Raw genomic sequence first — 19,326 nt, 5'->3', positions numbered from 1 at the left:
AGTACATCACTGTCTATTAACAAGACATCTGTCAGAGTTAAGGTAGGCTGTTTTTGTGCAGAGCTTTTCGCTGTCATGTCCGCAAAACTGTTTCCTTTAGCCATTGCAGAAGCATCAGTTTGGTGTGCTTTACATTTGCATATTGCAAGGCAAGTTGGTAATTGCACAACATCTAACAACCTAAGTAGTAAGTTTGTATGAGTTAGAGATGTTCCTTGCGATGTCTTGAATCCTCTATTTTTCCACACTCTTGCATGGTGATGAACAGCTCCAAACACATATTGACTATCAGTGTATATAGTAAGTGTTTTTGAAGAGCTCGCATCCCCTAATTACAGCATAGAGTTCAGCCGCTTGTGCTGAACAAGCAGGGGGGAGTGCATTGGCCTCTAACACTTCAGTAGATGTACCTACAGCATATCCGACCTTGTTCTTCCCCATGTCATTTTTTGATGCTGATCCATCTACAAAAACAACCGTTGAGTCTGGTATTGGGGTCTGTAAAATATCTGCTCTGGGTTTAGTTTGTTCTTCCACAACTGCTTTACACGAATGTGGTTCTCCATCTTCCGTTCCGTTCCGTTTGCGTCAACACATAGGGTAAATGGTTGTTGATAATCTGGTAAGGCAAGTATCACATTTGTTTGTAGCATCATTTTTAAGTTTGTGAATGCCAATTCTCCTTTTTCCACTGAATTCTATCTTTTAAGGCCATGTCCTTTCCATAAATTAGGGTTTGCAGAGGTTGAACGAGTGCGGCATAATCAGGTAGCCATTCTCTGCAATAATTACAAAGTCCTAGGAAGGACATCATTTGTTGCTTAGTCTTTGGCTTTGGTGCCTCTTATATTGCCTGTTTTCTAGTTTCTAATAATGATCGGCCTTGTTGGGAGAGCTTGTGTCCAAGGTATGTTACTTCCTCTCTGCAATATTGTAACTTTTGTTTTGATGCTTTATGTCCTGTATCTTACAAATTCTGTAACACTAACAGTGTGGCTTTTTTGCAATGTTGTTTTGTATCTGAAGCAATTAATATATCATCTACATACAGTAGCACTTGGCTATGGGGTGGTATTTTACAGGAACTTATTGAATACCGTAGTGCCATTGTATATACATGTGGACTTTCTGAAAACCCTTGAGGGAGTCTAGTGTATGTGTATTTATGTCCTTTGTAAGTGAAACCAAATAAGTGTTGTGAATCAGGATGTAGTGGTACTGAGAAAAAGGCATTACTCAGATCCACTACTGAAAAATACTTCTTGTCAGGGGACAAGGAATTGAGCAAAAGGTGTGGGTTAGGCACAACTGGTGCAGCATGTTGTACTATTTCATTTACTGGCCTTAAGTCCTGCACCATTCTCCATTTCCCAGTGTTTCCCTTCTGCACAGGAAAGATAGGGGTGTTGCAATCACACTAATACCCATTTGTATCATCAGATCTCTTCCTAACAGATTGACTGGACATGAAGGGCTTATTAGCACCTGGGCATGACATTCTAACTCTGTTTCCTCATCTTTTATACTAACTGGATTTGTCAATTGATGACTTTCGGCTTGGCCTCCTGCAGTTTGTATATTTATGGAGGACGAGGAAAAGGTGACCCTTGGGGGGCTAGTGGTTAACACTGTTCTACAGGCTCCTGTATCGCATAGGCATTCATATATTTTTCCATTTATAATAAGCCTTTGTTTTGGCAGTTCTTCAAGTTGTTTTAGTGCTAGCAGCTGGCAAACTGCTTGCAAATCTATCTCTTCTGTCTCATCCTGTTTTTGCAGCTTATCTGGCTCCTTTGATGGTTCACAGACTAATTGTCACTGACTCTCTGTAGAATTTGGGTTGTCAATGGCCTTGGTTCTACATTGTCTGGCTAAGTGCCCAAGTTTTCCGCATGTCCAGCAAGTGATATCTTGCTGTAATAAATTTCGCTGATTGCTTCTAAAAAAAAAAGCACCTCTCCCCCTTCCTCGGCCTCGTGACCTTCTTCTGAACCCTCCCCTCCCCGGAGGATTCATGCGTCTGATTTCTGTTTTTGTGCTGTATGGGCGAGTTGGGCATATTCTAGAGCTTGCTGTACTGAACCAGTATTCTGATGTACCCAATGTTTATCTATGTATCTCTTCAGTTCAGGTTTTAGCCCTGTGATGAACGCACGTTTTAACTGTTGCTGATAAACTCCTCCATTTTCCTCATTATAAGGAATTCCTGAATTCCCTCTAAACACCACTCTCATCCTATCCATAAAATCCTCTGGCTCTTCTCCATCTTTTTGCTTACATTGCGCAATTCTGCCATGATCTGCTCGTCTCATAAACACTATCTCTATCCTTCCATGTAATTGCTGCATACTCTGCTTTCTACGTATATCTCTTAACTTACTTTGTTCCAACCAATCATCTGAATACTTATATTCCTTCTTCCTTTCCTCCAATTTTAAATTGGAGTTTTACATCTCCTTGTAATTTTAGGATATCCGGAGTGTGGAGTTTCCCTTCAAATCCATGTTTTTTCCTCCACCTCCGATTACTTATTTGTCCTGAACCTGGTTTATATCCTTCCATGAACTTTTCATCTCCCTCTAGATCAATCTGTTTACTCTGATTCTTTCCCATTTTTTTCATCTCCGTACTACACAGGTCCTGGGTGGAATTTCACTGGTACGAGATATGTGGGAGGACCCCAATACGGCCTTCTACTGCAAGGTGTTCGTGCAGCGGTATCGGTTTTCTGGGATGAAACCCGTCCTTGATCCCTCAATCACCAGTACTTCTTTCCCACCTGGCAAAATAAGAAATGGACTGACAGAAGCAACTCTAAGCCTCTATAATAGTCTTAGTCCAACCATTCACACAATACATGCATGTTCATACTTCGCTTAATTACGGCTAAGCCTAACCCGCTTAATTACGGCTAAGCCTAACCCAGTTAATTACGGCTAACCTTAACCAACGTCAATTGACCCGGTTATTTCACTGAATAACCTTGTTGTCTCACCTATCCCGTGTGCCTGTGTTCCGCCACCGAGGTCCGTCAGACATCACCAGAATCTGAATCTCAATAAAGATAAGAAGCCACAATCAACATTGTATAAACAAGATTATATAATTAGAAAAAGGGGATACGATGTTTTGTAAAGTTTGGTTATATTTTATCAAAACATTCATACTTTACTAGTCCTTTTCTGGACTATTATTAAAACAATATACACGAAAGAGAAAAGCTTGAAAACATTTACCAGGACTCTTTCCTGGAGATAATATCTTTATGATGAAGTCGTGTCTTGATAGTGGTGGACATTTAACAGAGTGACTGTTTTCTATACTGTAATACCTTGATTTTCAAACATAGTTTGAAAATAATTCCTTCCTTTAAATTATGGAAAATCCAAATGAGAATCAGAATTAACTTTTGTTACCTTATCTGGGTTTGCAATATGAAGTGATGAAAATGTCAGTGATGATTTCAATCAAAACGTGTTAATGCTACGGTTAAATTGCACAGTTAACGTGACAAGAATCACGTTCGGGCAAATAGAAACAGAAGTAATAAGATTTTTTTTCGCAATGATGTCAGGAAACTTCGGTTCTGACTCGAAGCAGGTTATCAGTATTTCCGGGCCGCACAAGAAAACTTAACGCTATCGGCCCATCTAACAAGCATGGCACAGTCATCAAGGAGATGCTATTGCAACAACAACAACAAATTTATTTTTATATAGCGCATTATCACAACATTACATTGTCTCAAAGCGCTTTACAGTATCCTCACCCAAAGCCCCCAGTGAGTAAGCCATAGGCGACAGTGGCAAGGAAAAACTCCCTAGAAGGAAGAAACCTTGAGGTGGACCAGACTCAAAGGGGGAGCCGGCAAGGATAGTCAAATAGAGAGAGTGCAGTGTTCCTTGGTGTTCTAACAGCAATGAAAAACATCCGTATTTGAGTTTCCATGATTTCCCTGTTCATGAAAAAATACGTGCTCTTTAGGTGAGGGCGATCAAAAGAGATGAGGGACCAACTTTCAATATTCTTCGTGGGATCACCTACGTGTGTAGTCGGCACTTTGCCCCAAAAGATATACATACGTACATCAGCCAGTGTACGACTTTGGATAAAAAAAGGGCAGTTCAGTCTAGATTCCACTGGAATGACCAGGGTATACTAATTATTTTATTACAGTTTCCTTTTCCATCCATCCATTATCGATCAATCTAAATATTTATTTTACATTTTCTTTTTAATACAGTTTCCATTCATACATATAAAACATCCAGGTATTGATTTTTGACAGCAATAACTTGACCTGTATAATACATAAATCATTTGAGATATTTACGGGACTGAAAATGTATCATTTATGCCTCCTGATGCAATGGCAAAGGATCGTGACTATACTTTCCATCCTTGTCCAGGTAAGCATTATATAATAAAATACGTTAAGGAATTACATACATATATAAATTTCAATTTATTAGTATTCAGAGTGGCTGTACTTGCTTGTTTAGTCTGGAACGTTTCGTTAGGGGAAGTACTTCTGCAATGTTTAACATGTTATAGCTGTATTCGTGGCAGATGCACCAGAGACCAGGTGAACGCTAAAGTACCTTTTCTTAAATTGATTAGCGTTGAGCTTTCTTGTATGCCAACTTCCAGATGCAGCTCTAGGGTAAACCGGAAATAAAGGCAAGTGCTGAAGTTACCTGACGTCACGTACGCCTGTTATAAGAGGGGAAAACGTCGTTCTTTTTGTCAGTCAACATTTGTTGTAAGTTGGTGTACTACGCACAAACTTTAACAATGACAGTAATGCATACTTTGAATGCTTATTTGACCGAGCGCTTAACGCTGGCCGCTCGAGAGATACTAGAAGTTGTGGGAAATACGATTTTGGAGTACCAGGAGGAAACTAGTCGACTGTTGAGGGATAACGAAGAGCTTCGGCAGAGGCTCCGAGAGATCGAGGCAAAAGATCTAATGTCGGGTGAGTACATTATTTTAATAGCATTTAATTGAGTTTTCTTGGGGATGACGAAGCCTAGAACTCAATAGATTGTCTCTTACGTTTGATATTGAACGCAGACTGCACACACAAACATTTATTGCATTTATTTCAAGTACTTTACAAAAACTAAAACCATTTCCAGGCGGGGAGGGGGGCTCTCTGTTTTATTTCAGTCGGACGCGTAACAGCACAAAGGTGACTAATATCACAATATCGTTCAGTTCTGTAACGATAGTCTTTACCCTCACCCCTTTCTGTGTAAAGTTAGTTTGGCTCTGCAGTCATTCACTCTCCACGTCATTACTTACAACTTTGCAGACCGAGCAATGCAAAATGTATTCACCACTCCAAACTCAGCTGGCTATAATATGTAAATCGGAGAAAATATAATTGTGCGAAGACCTGGGAAGGTGTGGTGACGATTTAATACAAAAAGCACACGAAAGATTTAGGAATCCTAATAAACCTTGAAGCCTACATCCAATCTCGGACGCCGAAGAAAACTCCGAAAAGCATACCATTTTGACTTGAGTAGGGAATGAGATGGAGGAAGATGTGAATTATGCGGTTAAGATATCGCAGAAGTGCTTGATGGACCGCCTCATTCACATATAGCTAAAGAAATATCTAAATGAGAAATATTTACCCATAAATAATTTATATTTACCAAAGTATTATCATTATATGTTAAGACATGAAAATGTGAATTACCCACGAGCTGCAGGTTCTCTGATCTAGACTATTGAATGTACATTCTTTACCTACATGCTTTCAATTTTGCGTTCATGTCATTTTTACTGGCACATTTCACTAATATTAATAAAGCATGGACATAAGTTTAATCAAAATGTGCAATAAATATGATCTGTGCACATTTCAAAACTTCTCTGTCACTGGCCCACTTGGCACTGACATGCATTCTGATATTAATCATGTAAGATGCCGCTTGCGGATAATGAGTACATGCGTACTTAGCTGATCTTCTTGTGTGGGTGTTGAGCAGGCGGTCTTTCCCTGTGGTCCAGGACACATTTACCTTCATACTACTATAAAGATGTGGCCATATATGTCCCAGACCACCTCAGAATGTGGTTTGAGCGATTTGGATCTCGATGCATTTTTGGTGCGTTCTCACCTGTATTTAGCACTGTTCACTTGTGATCGGATCACCCAGGACACGTTAGTACCACTACCAGGTGTGAACACAGCAAAAATTATAATATAAATAGTAATATAGTTAAAATCCTACACTGTACATTTGCAATTGCATTGTGAAGTGATTTTGCACATCTCTAATAATTAAGGTTTTCTGTTAAATCATCTCTCTTTCTCTACAGATAGCAACTATCCTGTTATTCTCTCTGTCTTCAGTGGAGCTGCTTCTCCCAGTCAACAACTCCATGAGCCACAGTATAATTCCGGCCTGGAGGAGGACAGGGAACCTCCGCAGACTGACATTAAGCAGGAATTCCTCGGGCAGCATGAGAGCAAACCAGAGCAGGGAGTCGTGGACCTGAACAAGCAGGCATCAGCCCTCACGTGTGCCGAAAACCCTTCTGAACACAGGATCCTCCAACCCTCACTTCCTTTTGAGGAGAAGACTGAAGAAGTGGGGTGTCTTCCTCTCATGTTACCGGACCAGATTAAGTCTGAGCTGGATGAACTGGATTACAATATACAAAAACAATCCATTGCCTCACAGCCAGTAAACAGAGTAAATAATAACAGTAATACTGCTGAAAGTAAAAACTGTGCAGAAAGGAAATGGATGGACCGTGGTGGAGTAATGGCAGAGCCTAATGAACAGGACTCCAGTAGAGAAGTGAGTATAGTTTCCTGTTCCTGGTGAAGAGCATGTGCTGATTCACAGATTGAGGCATCTAGCTATTCACACTCGTAAGTGACAGCAGAGCATTTGTTTGGGGCCCATTACTCCACCTCTGATATTAAAAGGTCTGTTGTTATTAATTGTCCCAGGTAGCAATGAATTACCGCTAAAGCAACTACATTTTTTCCTCATCTACTGCTGTCATTCCATTTCACCATTAAATGACATTGGAATTAAATGTTGTTTTTGTCCATTTTGAGCCAGTTCTCTTCATAAGCATTGACAGTTTCAAGGTTTGCTAGTTGAGAGGACTGTGGAATTTAGGTCTGGTAGATAATCTGCAGCTATCACTTATTTCTGATTATATAGAGCTTGTGTCAAATTAAGTTATGCAAATTAAGATCAAAGATGCTTGTAGCAATGCATGATTGATGTTTAATTCACCAATGGAAACTGGAGGCGTGTTCTTAGCGATTCATCTCCATTTAGTGGTCGCACCAGATCTCAGGCAGGTTAAACTGAACATAATTGTGATTCTTTTTTAGGTCCCACAAATGTTTATATCTTCTTTAAGCACAGGGGGAGTGAACCGCACAACAGTTATGGTGGTGTTTTCATTTCAAATACCTAGGTGTGTGACATCCCAGTGGGTGGTGGATCGCAGCATCTCCCTTGTACCTCATTAAGAGCTGAAAAGGGTGACAAACCAACCATCACATCAAAGGCTGCACAGGTAACGATATAAAATTTTTAAAAAAATGTATATTGTGCACTTTTATTTTTAGTCTTTTCGGTATTTGTCAGCATAGGAACGTTGTAATAGTGTTGAGCAGTGCCATCTCTGTGCAGCAATAGTAATGTAATAAGTAAATATAGTGCAAAGATGATATACACTGTGCAAAAAAAGTACACGGTACACAAATGGGATCCCCTGAACGTCCAAAGATTAGCATATTATAAATTATGTATAGAAAATAATAAATTAGTGATGGTATTTGTGTGTTGCCAAAATACTTTGAAGTTTGTGAATCGGCGACTGCTAGCTACATGCAAACAATATGTTGAGAAAATGGGTGGTACTGCAAATGGCCCATACACACTGAAAGCAAAATGATTTTGAGCTGCCATGTGTAAGTTATGAGAATATTGATAATTGTATGGTTCTTCAAATGTTATGCTGAAGCAAATGAAAGTGACTAAAAGCTGGGAGACTGTTTTCTGACTGGGTATGTGAACTGCAGTGGGAAATGCGGAGACAACGGTGTATTCAAGGGTAATTACAAGTATCATGCTTATTTTTGGGCTGCAGCAACTAATCAGTAATGAGTGTAATAACAGTTGACAATGAATTTTGTCATTGGTTGCATTATTCCAGTTTGCTGCATAAATTGATGTGCATTCCTAGGAAATAAAAAAAAAAAATGGTCTAAGCCCAAAATTGCAAAATATTACAATAAAATACTATTTTAATTGTGGGGGACCAAGCAGGCCAGGTGTAAGGGCACTGGAAAGTTTTTGAAGAACAAGATTTTTTTAATTACAAATGTTTGCACAAATAACACAGAAATGAACTTAGTTTGATTTTGTTCTGAACTTATCAAAAATAAACTTAAGTTGTTTGATTTCTCGTGTCAGCTTAACTGACAAACTCGCTAAAATGGACTAACTCCTCAACAGGACAAGGGGGTGTGTATATACCCACAAAGACAATCAGACAAAAGGGGGAGAAATATTAAACGATTAACCAAATGTCAAAATTATACCACCACTACACGACCAATTCAATATCATTACAAATCCAAAATAAATCTAAACATTAAAGAAAGAAATTAAAACCCAGCTTCCCCCACAACATACCACTAGCGTGAGGTGGTCCAATTTCCTGTTCCTGGAGGACTTAGCTTTTACCTTACTGCCACATTTTACCCCCCTGGCCAGGGCTTTCCCAAACGGTAAACACAAAAGGTAAGGAACTAAATAAACTGACTTAATGTGTACAAAATAAATGACAGTGCAAAAAAATCTAAATGTGCACACCTTTATCCAGAAACTTATGCAATTAGAAGTGTTAATAAAATAATACTAATAGACAAGTGCCAAAATGCATCAATTTAATAACTATTGTAATATCTAAAAATTACGATGCAGTGAGTAAAACGGAGAGTATGCTTTAATACTGTGTAACTGGTAGAGCAGCCGTCACAGTAATCTTCATAACGAATCGTGGCTCAGATAATTAGCAACCATTTGCATCACTTTTTGATGCTGCAGTGAAGTGTTTGAGGAGAGAGCTGGAAATACATACTCTTCTTGTAGAGGATAAAAAAAATACATGCAGTTTGGTTAAGAATACTGTTCAAATTCGCAAGGTTTTGTAAATATGTATTTATAGAATGCATTATTACAGAAACCGAAGTCACATCCATTTTTACATATAATTTTGCAAGCCTTGTCATTTACCATACCCACTAAAATCCCTTACAAAGTAATATTCCTCAAGTTACATTATTCACAGGAGTCTGGAATCACAAAATCTTTTCTCAGGAAGACAGTGTTTAAAGGTAAGTTGTATAATGCATCAAGAAGCACAATACAATTTTTCTTTGTAGTACAAAAAAAAAACGTACATAAATGCACTAAAAGGGTTTCGTTCCTTTGTCAGTTGTTGTATGGAGTTCAATCATTTAAAATGTTCCTAAAAAGGAAACCTATTCACAAGGTCTTTAATAAGACAAAAGTATTTAAATCAATTAAGCGATGGAATAATAGCTGCAGCCCTAGTTACCTGTTCGTTACTAGTTATGTAATGGAGGTCAAACGTGATGTACATTACAATGCTGATTGCACATATTGGAAATCTGAAGTCAGTTTCAAATATAGTGAGTGTTGGTTTCATTTTCATACTGAGGAGGAGGAACAGTAATATGTTGATTTTGCTTTTTAAAATATTGTCCCATTTTTTTTTTTTTGGTGGACGCATATGATAGTTGGCAAGTTTTTCTTTTTATGGCCTTTTACAAGGAACCTGTCCAATGACAGCTGCTTTTGCCTTCTTTTCGATTTTGCGAAATGTGGATATTGCTTTGTTGTTAAACAGTTTCATCACTCGCACTGCTGTGACCTTATTCGGGTGGTGCTTTTCTGCAAAATTTTGACTATACGAGTGAGGCACGCTAACAGACCGAGCATGGGAAATGATTACCCACAATCCCGCAGCAAGAGAGAGGGCGAGAGAGGAACCATCGGCTCAGTTGTGATTATGTGATGTTGGGCAGACAAAGCGTATACACAATACTCATATTGCAAGACCTCACTCGTTTTATCAAGTTAAAATGTATAAAATTTTTGCTCGTCTTGCAAAACACTCGCAAACCAAGTTAGAGAGTATAAGGATACCGGTTCTTTCAAAAAGATTTATGACATAAAGGTTGGGGGCGTGGTTGTGGTGGTACGATGTGATGTCATGGGAGAGGGATTTAATTATTTATTATTATTTTTCATTTATTAAAAATTATTTAATTTATTTTAAAAATTATATTTTTTTTATATTGAGGAGAGTGTGGGGTTTTTTTGTCGGGCGCCGCTGGGGGCTGAGCGGGGTGGGTTACCTGATGGAGTGTGAGCGTACGGTGTGCGGTACTGTGGTAAGGTCCCCAGGCTTTGGAGAATCCGCAAAGGACTGAGAGAGCGATGCTGTGTGTTTGGTGCGCTACTGCGGTAAGGTCCCCATGGCTTTGGATAATCCGCGGAGATAGCGATGCCAGAGAGCTGAGAGCCGTGCCACTGCGCGAGTCTGATGCCGGATAGCTGAGAGCCGTGCCGCTGCGCGAGTCTGATGCCGGAGAGCTGAGAGCCGTGCCGCTGCGCGAGTCTGATGCCGGATAGCTGAGAGCCGTGCCGCTGCGCGAGTCTGATGCCGGATAGCTGAGAGCCGTGCCGCTGCGCGAGTCTGATGCCGGAGAGCTGAGAGCCGTGCCGCTGCGCGAGTCTGATGCCGGAGAGCTGAGAGCCGTGCCGCTGCGCGAGTCTGATGCCGGAGAGCTGAGAGGACTCTGAGAGAATGAGACTCTGGGAGAAAATGATAAAGTTGGAGCAAAGAATGAGAGGAGGCGGAGGGTCTGACGTCCAATAAAAACGCTTGGCGGTAGTTTTGACCGTGTATGTGTTTTTCCTCACGCAAGCGTTTGTATTACATCAGCGTATGGGGCTGCACTTTTGTACATCGCGGTAGGTCATCCGGGTCATCTCTAATAACTTGGGCCCACACATCAAGTCGGACATTTTGTTTCCCAGTAAATTCTGTTTGAAGTTTTGTTTTTCATATATGACCGCGCACAAGTACAGAATTTTATTACGTCGAGCGGGGGGGTTTTCCTCCTATGGTAAAGAGGCACGAGTATCATCATCAACGCCTTACCCTACGTGCCATGCGGGCCATACATCAAGTTGGACATATTGTCTCCCAGTAAATTTCTGTTTGAAGTTTTGTTTTTCATGTATGACCGCGCACAAGTACAGATATGGGTTAAAAGAGAAACGCGGCAACGAACATAATCCATCCGCAGATTATTTTATGTCAAGCGGGGGGGGGGGGGGGGGGCGGGTTTCCTCCTATGGGAAAGAGGCACGAGTATCATCGACGCCTTACCCTACGTGCCACCCAAAGAGGTTTATCGTCGCCTTACCCAGTGAGTATATTATTTCTTTTATTCGTGTGATAAAAACGCTATTCAATTAAAAAATAACATTCTAATAATAGGTATTCTCTTTTTTTTTTCTATGTACAAGAGAGAGACTGCGCTGACCGGTCAAGAGAGAATCTACAAGAGACCTGAATCAGCAGGTATGGACGGAGCAACACCACCACCGGCTATACCCGAAGCCTTATTAAATGAAATAGACATTATCAACGACGCTAATAATGAAAATGATGCGGATTACTCTGCTCAACACGACTCGCCTCCCGCGGCGTCTGATGAAACAGTGGCCCCCCCGGATTCTGAATTGTGGGAGGCTTTGTCAGACGCAGAATTTCTTCTCGATGCTGAGGAGATTGAAAATGAATTGGGGCTGGGACAATTTGAAAATGTTGAACGGGAAGGTGGCGCTGGTGTCGGTGATGTGGACCCCCAGCCTGACGGGGTCGTTCATCGCCGCAGATTCAATAACGTACAGATTAGGCGGATTCTCAATATCCCGCAACCTAGAAACGAAGGCAATTTCCGCGAGTACTATGAAAATGTAATCGAGGGGTTTCAAAATATTGTGAATGAGGCAATACCTTACGCCGCATGGGGAGCTTATATACAGGTCACCCTGCGCGGTGACTTTTTAAACGACGAGCTGTCGCAAATTGTACGGTATGGGGAGGGGGAGCTGACAGACTTGCAGCAACTGCTGGATCGCCTGGTGCAGTCTAATCAAGAGATTTTAAACGATTCCAACCTAGAAGTAATCGTAGACGTAATAAATATCCCACGTGGCGGCGGGAACAAACGTAAACTACAGACCATGTTAGCTTCAGAAATAATTTCTAAAAAAGCCAGACACATGTTTATCATTAATAACAACACCAACGCGTGTTTCGCCATAAACTTGGCGCATCTGCTGCACGAAAACTTCACTGACGCCGAGGGTGAAAAGCTCGGCCTAGAGTTACAGGAGAAAGCGGGATTCACCCCCAACCACGCCGTTGCTTTGAATGACATTATCAATTTCGAGAAAATCATTGATTGCAAAGCAGTGGTGTATTATCAGCAACCTTATTCAAACAATCTCCAAATTTACCAGACACCCACACCTATCGACAGTAGACGGGTGGTGTATTTCTTTTTACACAATCAGCATTTTTACGGCATTAAAAGCATAAAGGGGTTCTTAGGGGTGGGCTACGTTTGCGCGAACTGTTTCAAAGGGTATGACTTGCCTCACAGTCATCGCTGCGAAACATTATGCAACGTCTGTCACACTAATTGTAGAGGTGAAAGCACATCTTCGATACTGTGTGAGCGGTGTAATTTCAGATGCTCAAATGACACGTGCTTTGAGCGTCACCGTACACCGAGGGTCTGCCCAGTTAGGGGGGAGCTTGCTAGCCCCTGTGACAAGTTCAGAAAATGCGAAGCTTGCGGGCTCAGATACTACCAAAGTCCCAAGAACCCAAAACCGCACACGTGTAAAGCAGTAAAATGTAATATCTGCGATGCTAAACTCCGCACAACCGAGTCAGACATATCCACCCCACATCTCTGCTATCTAAATCCACCCGAGAAGCCTAACAGAGGGGAACGGGCCAAAAGGGGTGAGGACGGTAAAAAGGCCCCCGAATATGTGTTTTTTGACTTTGAAACATCTCTGAGCTCGGGTACCCATATCCCGGTTTACGTCTGCGCCATCTCCGATCAGAATGAGACAATGACCGCCGAGGGGCCCGACTGCGCGCTACAGTTTCTCAGACATTTCAGGGCGCCCTTCTATAGAGGCGTCTGTTTCATTAGTCACTACGGAAAGGCATTCGATAATTACATCGTACTGAACGCGATGGTGAAGGAAGGCGTGGAACCGCGTGTGGTGTCACAGGGGAATAAAATCATTCTCATCCTGGACAGCGTGTTTGAGCAAAGGTACATCGACAGTCACTCCTTTCTAAGCATGCCGTTGAGAAAAATCCCCGATGCGATGGGATGCTCAACTCAGATGCGAAAAGGCTATTTTCCGCATCATTTCACAGACATGGAAAACTTTAGTTACGTGGGGCCCTACCCCCCTCCCGATCAGTTTGGCCCCGATCAAATGCCCGGCAAAGAACGCGTCAAGTTTTATCAATGGTACGACGGTGTAAAGCATCAGACCTTTAATTTTCACAAAGAGATGATCGCTTACTGTAAGAACAATGTGAAGATTCTGAGAGAGGGCTGCTTGCGCTTCCTGCGGGAGTTTAAAACGCTCACAGGTTGCGATCCCTTCTCCACGGCGACCATCGCTTCGGCCGCGTTGCTGGTTTACAGGACAAAGTTCCTGCCCAGAGATACGATTGCGATCCCGGATGTATGGGATTACAGGAGGCAATACAAAAGTTATTCGAACGTGGCGATCCAGTGGCTGGAATTCATTGGGCGCACGCGCGGCATCGAAATTCGACACGCGCTACGTGGGGGTGAAGTGAGTGTGGGGCGCTTTCACCTAGACGGATACGCTGAGGTAGAGGGAGAGAAATGGGCTTTCGAGTTTCTAGGCTGCCAGTTTCACGGCTGTCCTACCTGCAACAACGAACACGATATCTGCCCACTGACCCGCGAGAGCTTTGGTGCCCTGTACGTTAAAACAAGGGAAAAACTCGAGGTGTTGCACCAAGAGTTTAATATGAACGTAGAATCCATTTGGGAACACGAATGGGCTCACGCTAAAACTCACGACCCACAGGTACAGCATTTCCTATCAGACTTTGAGCCCCCTGAGCCCCTAAGGCCGCAAGAAGCGCTGTTTGGGGGTCGGACGTCGGCGATTCGCCTGCGTTACGACGTCACGGGGCAAGAGCGCGTCCGCCACGTGGATTTCACGTCACTGTACCCGTACACTCTGGCTAAATGTGAATTCCCCGTGGGGCACCCAGAAATCATTCATTCAAATTTTAAGCCTCTGAATGAATACTTTGGCCTGATCAAAGCCACGGTCAACACCCCGCGCGAGCTGTTTTTCCCCGTCCTACCCAGCAGACTGCCAAATGGGAAACTCGTGTTTACACTGTGCAGGACGTGCGCGATCGAGAACAGACAGGAGGGGGCGTGCGGGCATTCTGATACAGAGCGGGCGTTGACCGGTGTGTGGGTCTCTGCGGAGCTCAATCTGGCTTTAGACAGGGGCTATTCGGTTGTGAAGGTGCACGAAGTGTGGCATTTTCCCCAGACCAGCGGCGAGCTGTTTAGAGATTACATTAAAACCTTTCTCAAAGTGAAGCAGCAGGCTTCGGGCTACCCCGACGACGCGACCGATGACGAGGGTCACAGGGAGTACATTAAAAACTATCTTGAGCGTGAGGGGATCGAATTGGAGCCCGATAAGATGGTGTCTAACGGGGACAAGAGGCAGGTGGCCAAGCTTCTGGTTGACTCTCTGTGGGGTAAACTGGCACAGAGGAGCAACATGCTCCAGACATGTATAGTGTCTGACCCGGGGGTGTTTTTTAATTTTTTCTGCTCGGACCTGTACAAGATTTCCAGCTTCGCGTTTGTCAACGACGAGGTGGCCCTCATCCGCTGGCGTTACAAGTCTTCCTACAAAGTGCTGCCGGGAAAGACTAACATATTCATAGCGTGTCAAACTACCGCGTGGGGCCGGTTGACGCTTTACAAAGAACTGGAAAAATTGGGGCGGAGGGTGCTGTATCACGACACCGACAGCATCGTGTACATAAGCAGGCCGGGTGAATATGAGCCGACCTTAGGCAATTACCTGGGCGAGCTGACGTCCGAATTAGCCCCCGACGAATACATTGCTTCGTGGGGTGCGCTGGGACCAAAAAGTTACTGTTACCGACTCAACAACGGGAAAACACAAATGAAATGTAAGGGTATAACTCTAAATTACGAAACCTGTCAAAAGGTAAACTTTGACAGTATGATCGGATTGATTGAAAACTACATTGGAGGCTGTAGGAATAACCCCACTATAATGACGCACTACAACAAAATCGAACGTGACATGAAAAGTTTTCGCCTGTTTAATAGGCCTCTAGATAAAAAGGTCAGTGTCGTCTACGACAAACGCAGATTGCTGGCTAGCGGGGAAACTCTGCCTTTTGGTTACTGAAATGTAAAACTAGCAGCATCGCAAAAGGGGTGTTGCGCGTCTTTAAAAAATTCTTTTCAAAGATGTTAATTTGTTTTAAACTGAAAAATGTTCATAGTGAGATGTTTTTTAAAATCAACGTAAGATGTACAAATGTTTTAAAAATGAAAAATGTTCATAGTAAGATGTTTTTAAAATGAAGTTTTTCCAAAGATGTTTTTTTAAAATCAAAGTAAGATATTCATTTGTTTTAAAATGTTCATAGTAAGATGGTTTTAAAATGTAACTTGTGTGTGTTTTTATTTTTCAAACTTGTGTACTGAAATGTTTTGTACATTTATCACAAGAGTTTTTATAAAAACTTTTACCCACGCACTTTGTGTCTGTGAAAGCTGACACCCCTGCAGCAGCAGTTTGCGTGCGTGTGTGTGTGCGTGTGTGTGCGTGTGTGTGTGTGTGCGTGTGTGTGTGTGTACGTGCGTGTATGTACGTGCGCGCGGAAAGATTTAAAAGATTAGGGCAGTGTTTTCCGTTTCATCAGTGTTTTTTTTTTTTTTTTTTTTTTTTTTTTTTTGCAAGATGATGGTTAGCGGCGTGAGAACGGTTTGCTGGGTATGTGTCGGCCATTGACGGAGAGGCTCAGAAATTCCAGGTCACAATGCTGAAACCTGAACGGTAGCTGCCATATATTCAGCATTCTCTTGTCCAGCTCCCCGGTCGCGTCCCACTTCATAAAGGTGCTATGTTGTTTACCATTGCCAGCATCTCTATAGTGCATCTCCATTCTACCAATGTCCGGCTCAAAGTCGGGGTCGGTGCTCTCCTCCATCATCGGGGTAACGACAGTCTTCAAGTTTCCCCATTCCGTTTCGGAAAAACTCACCAGATACGGGTCGTCTTTCGCGGGGTCTGGGCCGTCTCCGGTGACCTGAGACGCGCAGTTCCTCCGCAACGTTGTCAAAGAGGCAGACCAGTTTATCCCCGTTGGGCAGCTCCCAGGTAGCCCTCGGGTCTTCCGACGCTCGCATCATAGGTACCCGTCTACATGCCGTACGAATCTTCCTGGGAGCCCCCGGAGGCCGCATAACAGCCTCCTGCTCCTGCTGAGTCTTTGAAGGTGAGGTTGGATCTTTCATTTTAGGAGTGCCGGACATGTCTGTATTTTTTAAAAGAATTAGTGTTGGCCCTACAGCGCAAAGCTCCCTATATTCTCCACGGCCTGCTGGTGGGGGCGTGGTACGCATGGTAAGGCCTCGTGCCTCTTTACCATAGGAGGAGGAGGAAAACCCCCCTCGACGTAATAAAATTATCTGTACTTGTGCGCGGTCATATATGAAAAACAAAACTTCAAACAGAATTTACTGGGAGACAAAATGTCCAACTTGATGTGTGGGCCCAAGTTATTAGAGATGACCCGGATGACCTACCGCGATGTACAAAAGTGCGGCCCCATACGCTGATGTAATACAAACGCTTGCGTGAGGAAAAACACATACACGGTCAAAACTACCGCCAAGCGTTTTTATTGGACGTCAGACCCTCCGCCTCCTCTCATTCTTTGCTCCAACTTTCATTTTCTCCCAGAGTGTTATTCTCTCAGTTTCTCTCAGACTTGAGCAGCACGGCTCTCAGCTCTCCGGCATCAGACTCGCGCAGCAGCACGGCTCTCAGCTCTCCGGCATCGCTCTCTCTGCGGATTATCCAAAGCCGTGGGGACCTTACTGCAGTACCGCACCAGACACACAGCATCGCTCTCTCAGAGTACTTTGCGGATTCTCCAAAACCCGGGGACCTTACCACAGTACTGCACACCGTACGCTCACACTCCATCAGGTAACCCACCCCGCTCAGCCCCCGGCGGCGCCCGACAAAAAAACCCCACACTCTCCTCAATATAAAAAATATAATTTTTTAAATAAATAATTTAAAATAAATAATAATAAATAATTAAATCCCTCTCCCATGACGTCACATCGTACCACCACAACCACGCCCCCAAGTGAACTTTTGACCCGTGACCTTTATGACCTTTAGGTCATAAATCTTTTTGAAAGAACCGGTATCCTTATACTCTCTCAAGTTACTTGCAATCCGAGGTTTTGCTGTAGTTTAATGCTTAAAGCAAACTTCACTAGACATGTCTGTATCGTTTACATTTCCATATGCCTCCTGTTGGGCATACCTAGTTAATCATCTTGCACATTCGCAGTCGACGCACACGGTTACCGCTAGACATCTGGGCTACACGTGCACCGACCTAAGCTGTCCACAAGAATGTCCCTGATGATGATATTAACATCACGTCCCCTCATCCGCAACTGACGGTGCACACAGAAAAATATGAATTGGCCTTGAGGAGACTGGCATACCAAGCAAATTCCCGTGCTGCTTTTTGTTGTCCAGCTGCCCCTGGGTGTAATCCAGTGGTGTTCATCAGATTAACTTCTATTCATGTGTATGTTGTGTTCTCAGAGTGAAGTCAGTGATGAACATGCAGGTGTCCCTGACGTAAGTTGCATATATTTTCCTGAGTCGTTCTCTGACAGTGTGTACAGACAACAAATGCTTCACGCTCCATTTGTGTTACCTTTATGGAGCCATTCTTCGTAGTGACTCTTTGTGCTTTTTGGAAATACTTTTAGTATGTTTTGACTGTTTAACCGGCTAACTTTGAGAAGTACTTACGAGACACACTCAAAGCATTATTTTTTTCATTGTATATAATGATGTCTTCTACAGAGAGTGCCTACTTCGCCATCAGTGTTCACTGGCCGAAGGGCTCCAAACTCAAGCAAAACAAGTGGGATGACCCCAGGAAGGATGACGCGTATCGTTACTAAGGATGTGATTTGTCTTCCAAATAACACTCCTTCACATGGTGGGAAGTGGAAGGTTCCAAGAGGCCGGGATAGAGAGATTCTTGGCATGAAAGGTCTGATCAGCAAAATGCACATAAATTCTACATGGTCCTCAGAGCGCGTCACATCTGAAATGAATACCCTCTTCCAAGATGCACTTGGTCAAAAAGAGGAAATAAAATTTACATTCCTTGAGGTAAATTGAATCTCATCTGTTTTGTGTGCAACTTGTCATAGATCTTAACAGCATCATAACTTGTCTTTGTGTTTTGTTTTGTAGCGTGTGCCCGGTGCACGCTTTCTTGCGATGCCAAGAAGATCATCAGATTTTTCATGGAATGGGTCGGAGGTTCTCTACCTCAGTGGGCGGGGTGCACTCTACGTTTTGTCAGAGTCCATATCTCCAAATGAGAAGGTACCTAGATGAAGAGTTTTATTGATTTGGTTGTACATTTATAGTGGTGTATTTAATGTGAACTTACCTGGGTTTTTTTGTATTTGTCAAAGGTTGCGTTGTCAGATATCAACAATGAACACACTTTACCGATGAAAAGAAGAAGAGGCACAGGCAAATATATATAGTTTTTACTGATTTCTTGTTTGATTTTGTTGTCTAGACATTCATCTTTACCTTGTCACTGTTACAGTACTAGTATTAATTTCATTCATATATTCTTAGTCTCACAGCTCAGGCTTCAGTATTTGATTTTCTTATCTTGTTCATGATAGCTCTGCTTAATAAGCAGTGACTTCCTGTAAAATAACCAACCAGAGTCCATTATTTCTGATGGCATGTAGGCCCATCACACCCAGCCAATGAAATTGGAACTGAAGTATTTTATTTGTTGGATTTA

The 19,326-nt window shown here is 42.6% G+C and overlaps 1 protein-coding gene across 7 annotated transcripts in view; it reads left to right on the top strand.

The window, feature by feature from the left end:
* The window catches only part of LOC125748000 (uncharacterized), a 108,806-nt gene that overhangs the window by 35,870 nt on the left and 53,610 nt on the right, over window positions 1–19,326 (top strand). Inside the window, exons 3-8 of one of the 7 annotated variants that reach the window (XM_049023756.1) lie at window positions 6,513–6,821; window positions 7,459–7,560; window positions 18,087–18,122; window positions 18,354–18,668; window positions 18,753–18,887; window positions 18,980–19,040. The exons of 2 other annotated variants lie outside the window; for them this stretch is intronic. In XM_049023756.1, coding sequence (XP_048879713.1) covers window positions 6,513–6,821; window positions 7,459–7,560; window positions 18,087–18,122; window positions 18,354–18,668; window positions 18,753–18,887; window positions 18,980–19,040 — 958 coding nt within the window. Of the gene's footprint in view, window positions 1–4,023; window positions 4,410–4,650; window positions 4,979–6,336; window positions 6,822–7,458; window positions 7,561–11,615; window positions 17,205–18,086; window positions 18,123–18,353; window positions 18,669–18,752; window positions 18,888–18,979; window positions 19,041–19,326 lie in introns of those variants that run through there. 4 more of the 7 variants (XM_049023758.1, XM_049023750.1, XM_049023748.1 and 1 more) reach the window with 4 other exon arrangements.

Source organism: Brienomyrus brachyistius, chromosome 8 (genome assembly GCF_023856365.1).
Source record: "Brienomyrus brachyistius isolate T26 chromosome 8, BBRACH_0.4, whole genome shotgun sequence".
Lineage (NCBI taxonomy): Eukaryota > Metazoa > Chordata > Actinopteri > Osteoglossiformes > Mormyridae > Brienomyrus > Brienomyrus brachyistius.
The sequence above is the reverse complement of the archived record's forward strand: the minus strand, read 5'-3'. Positions and strand labels throughout refer to the sequence as shown.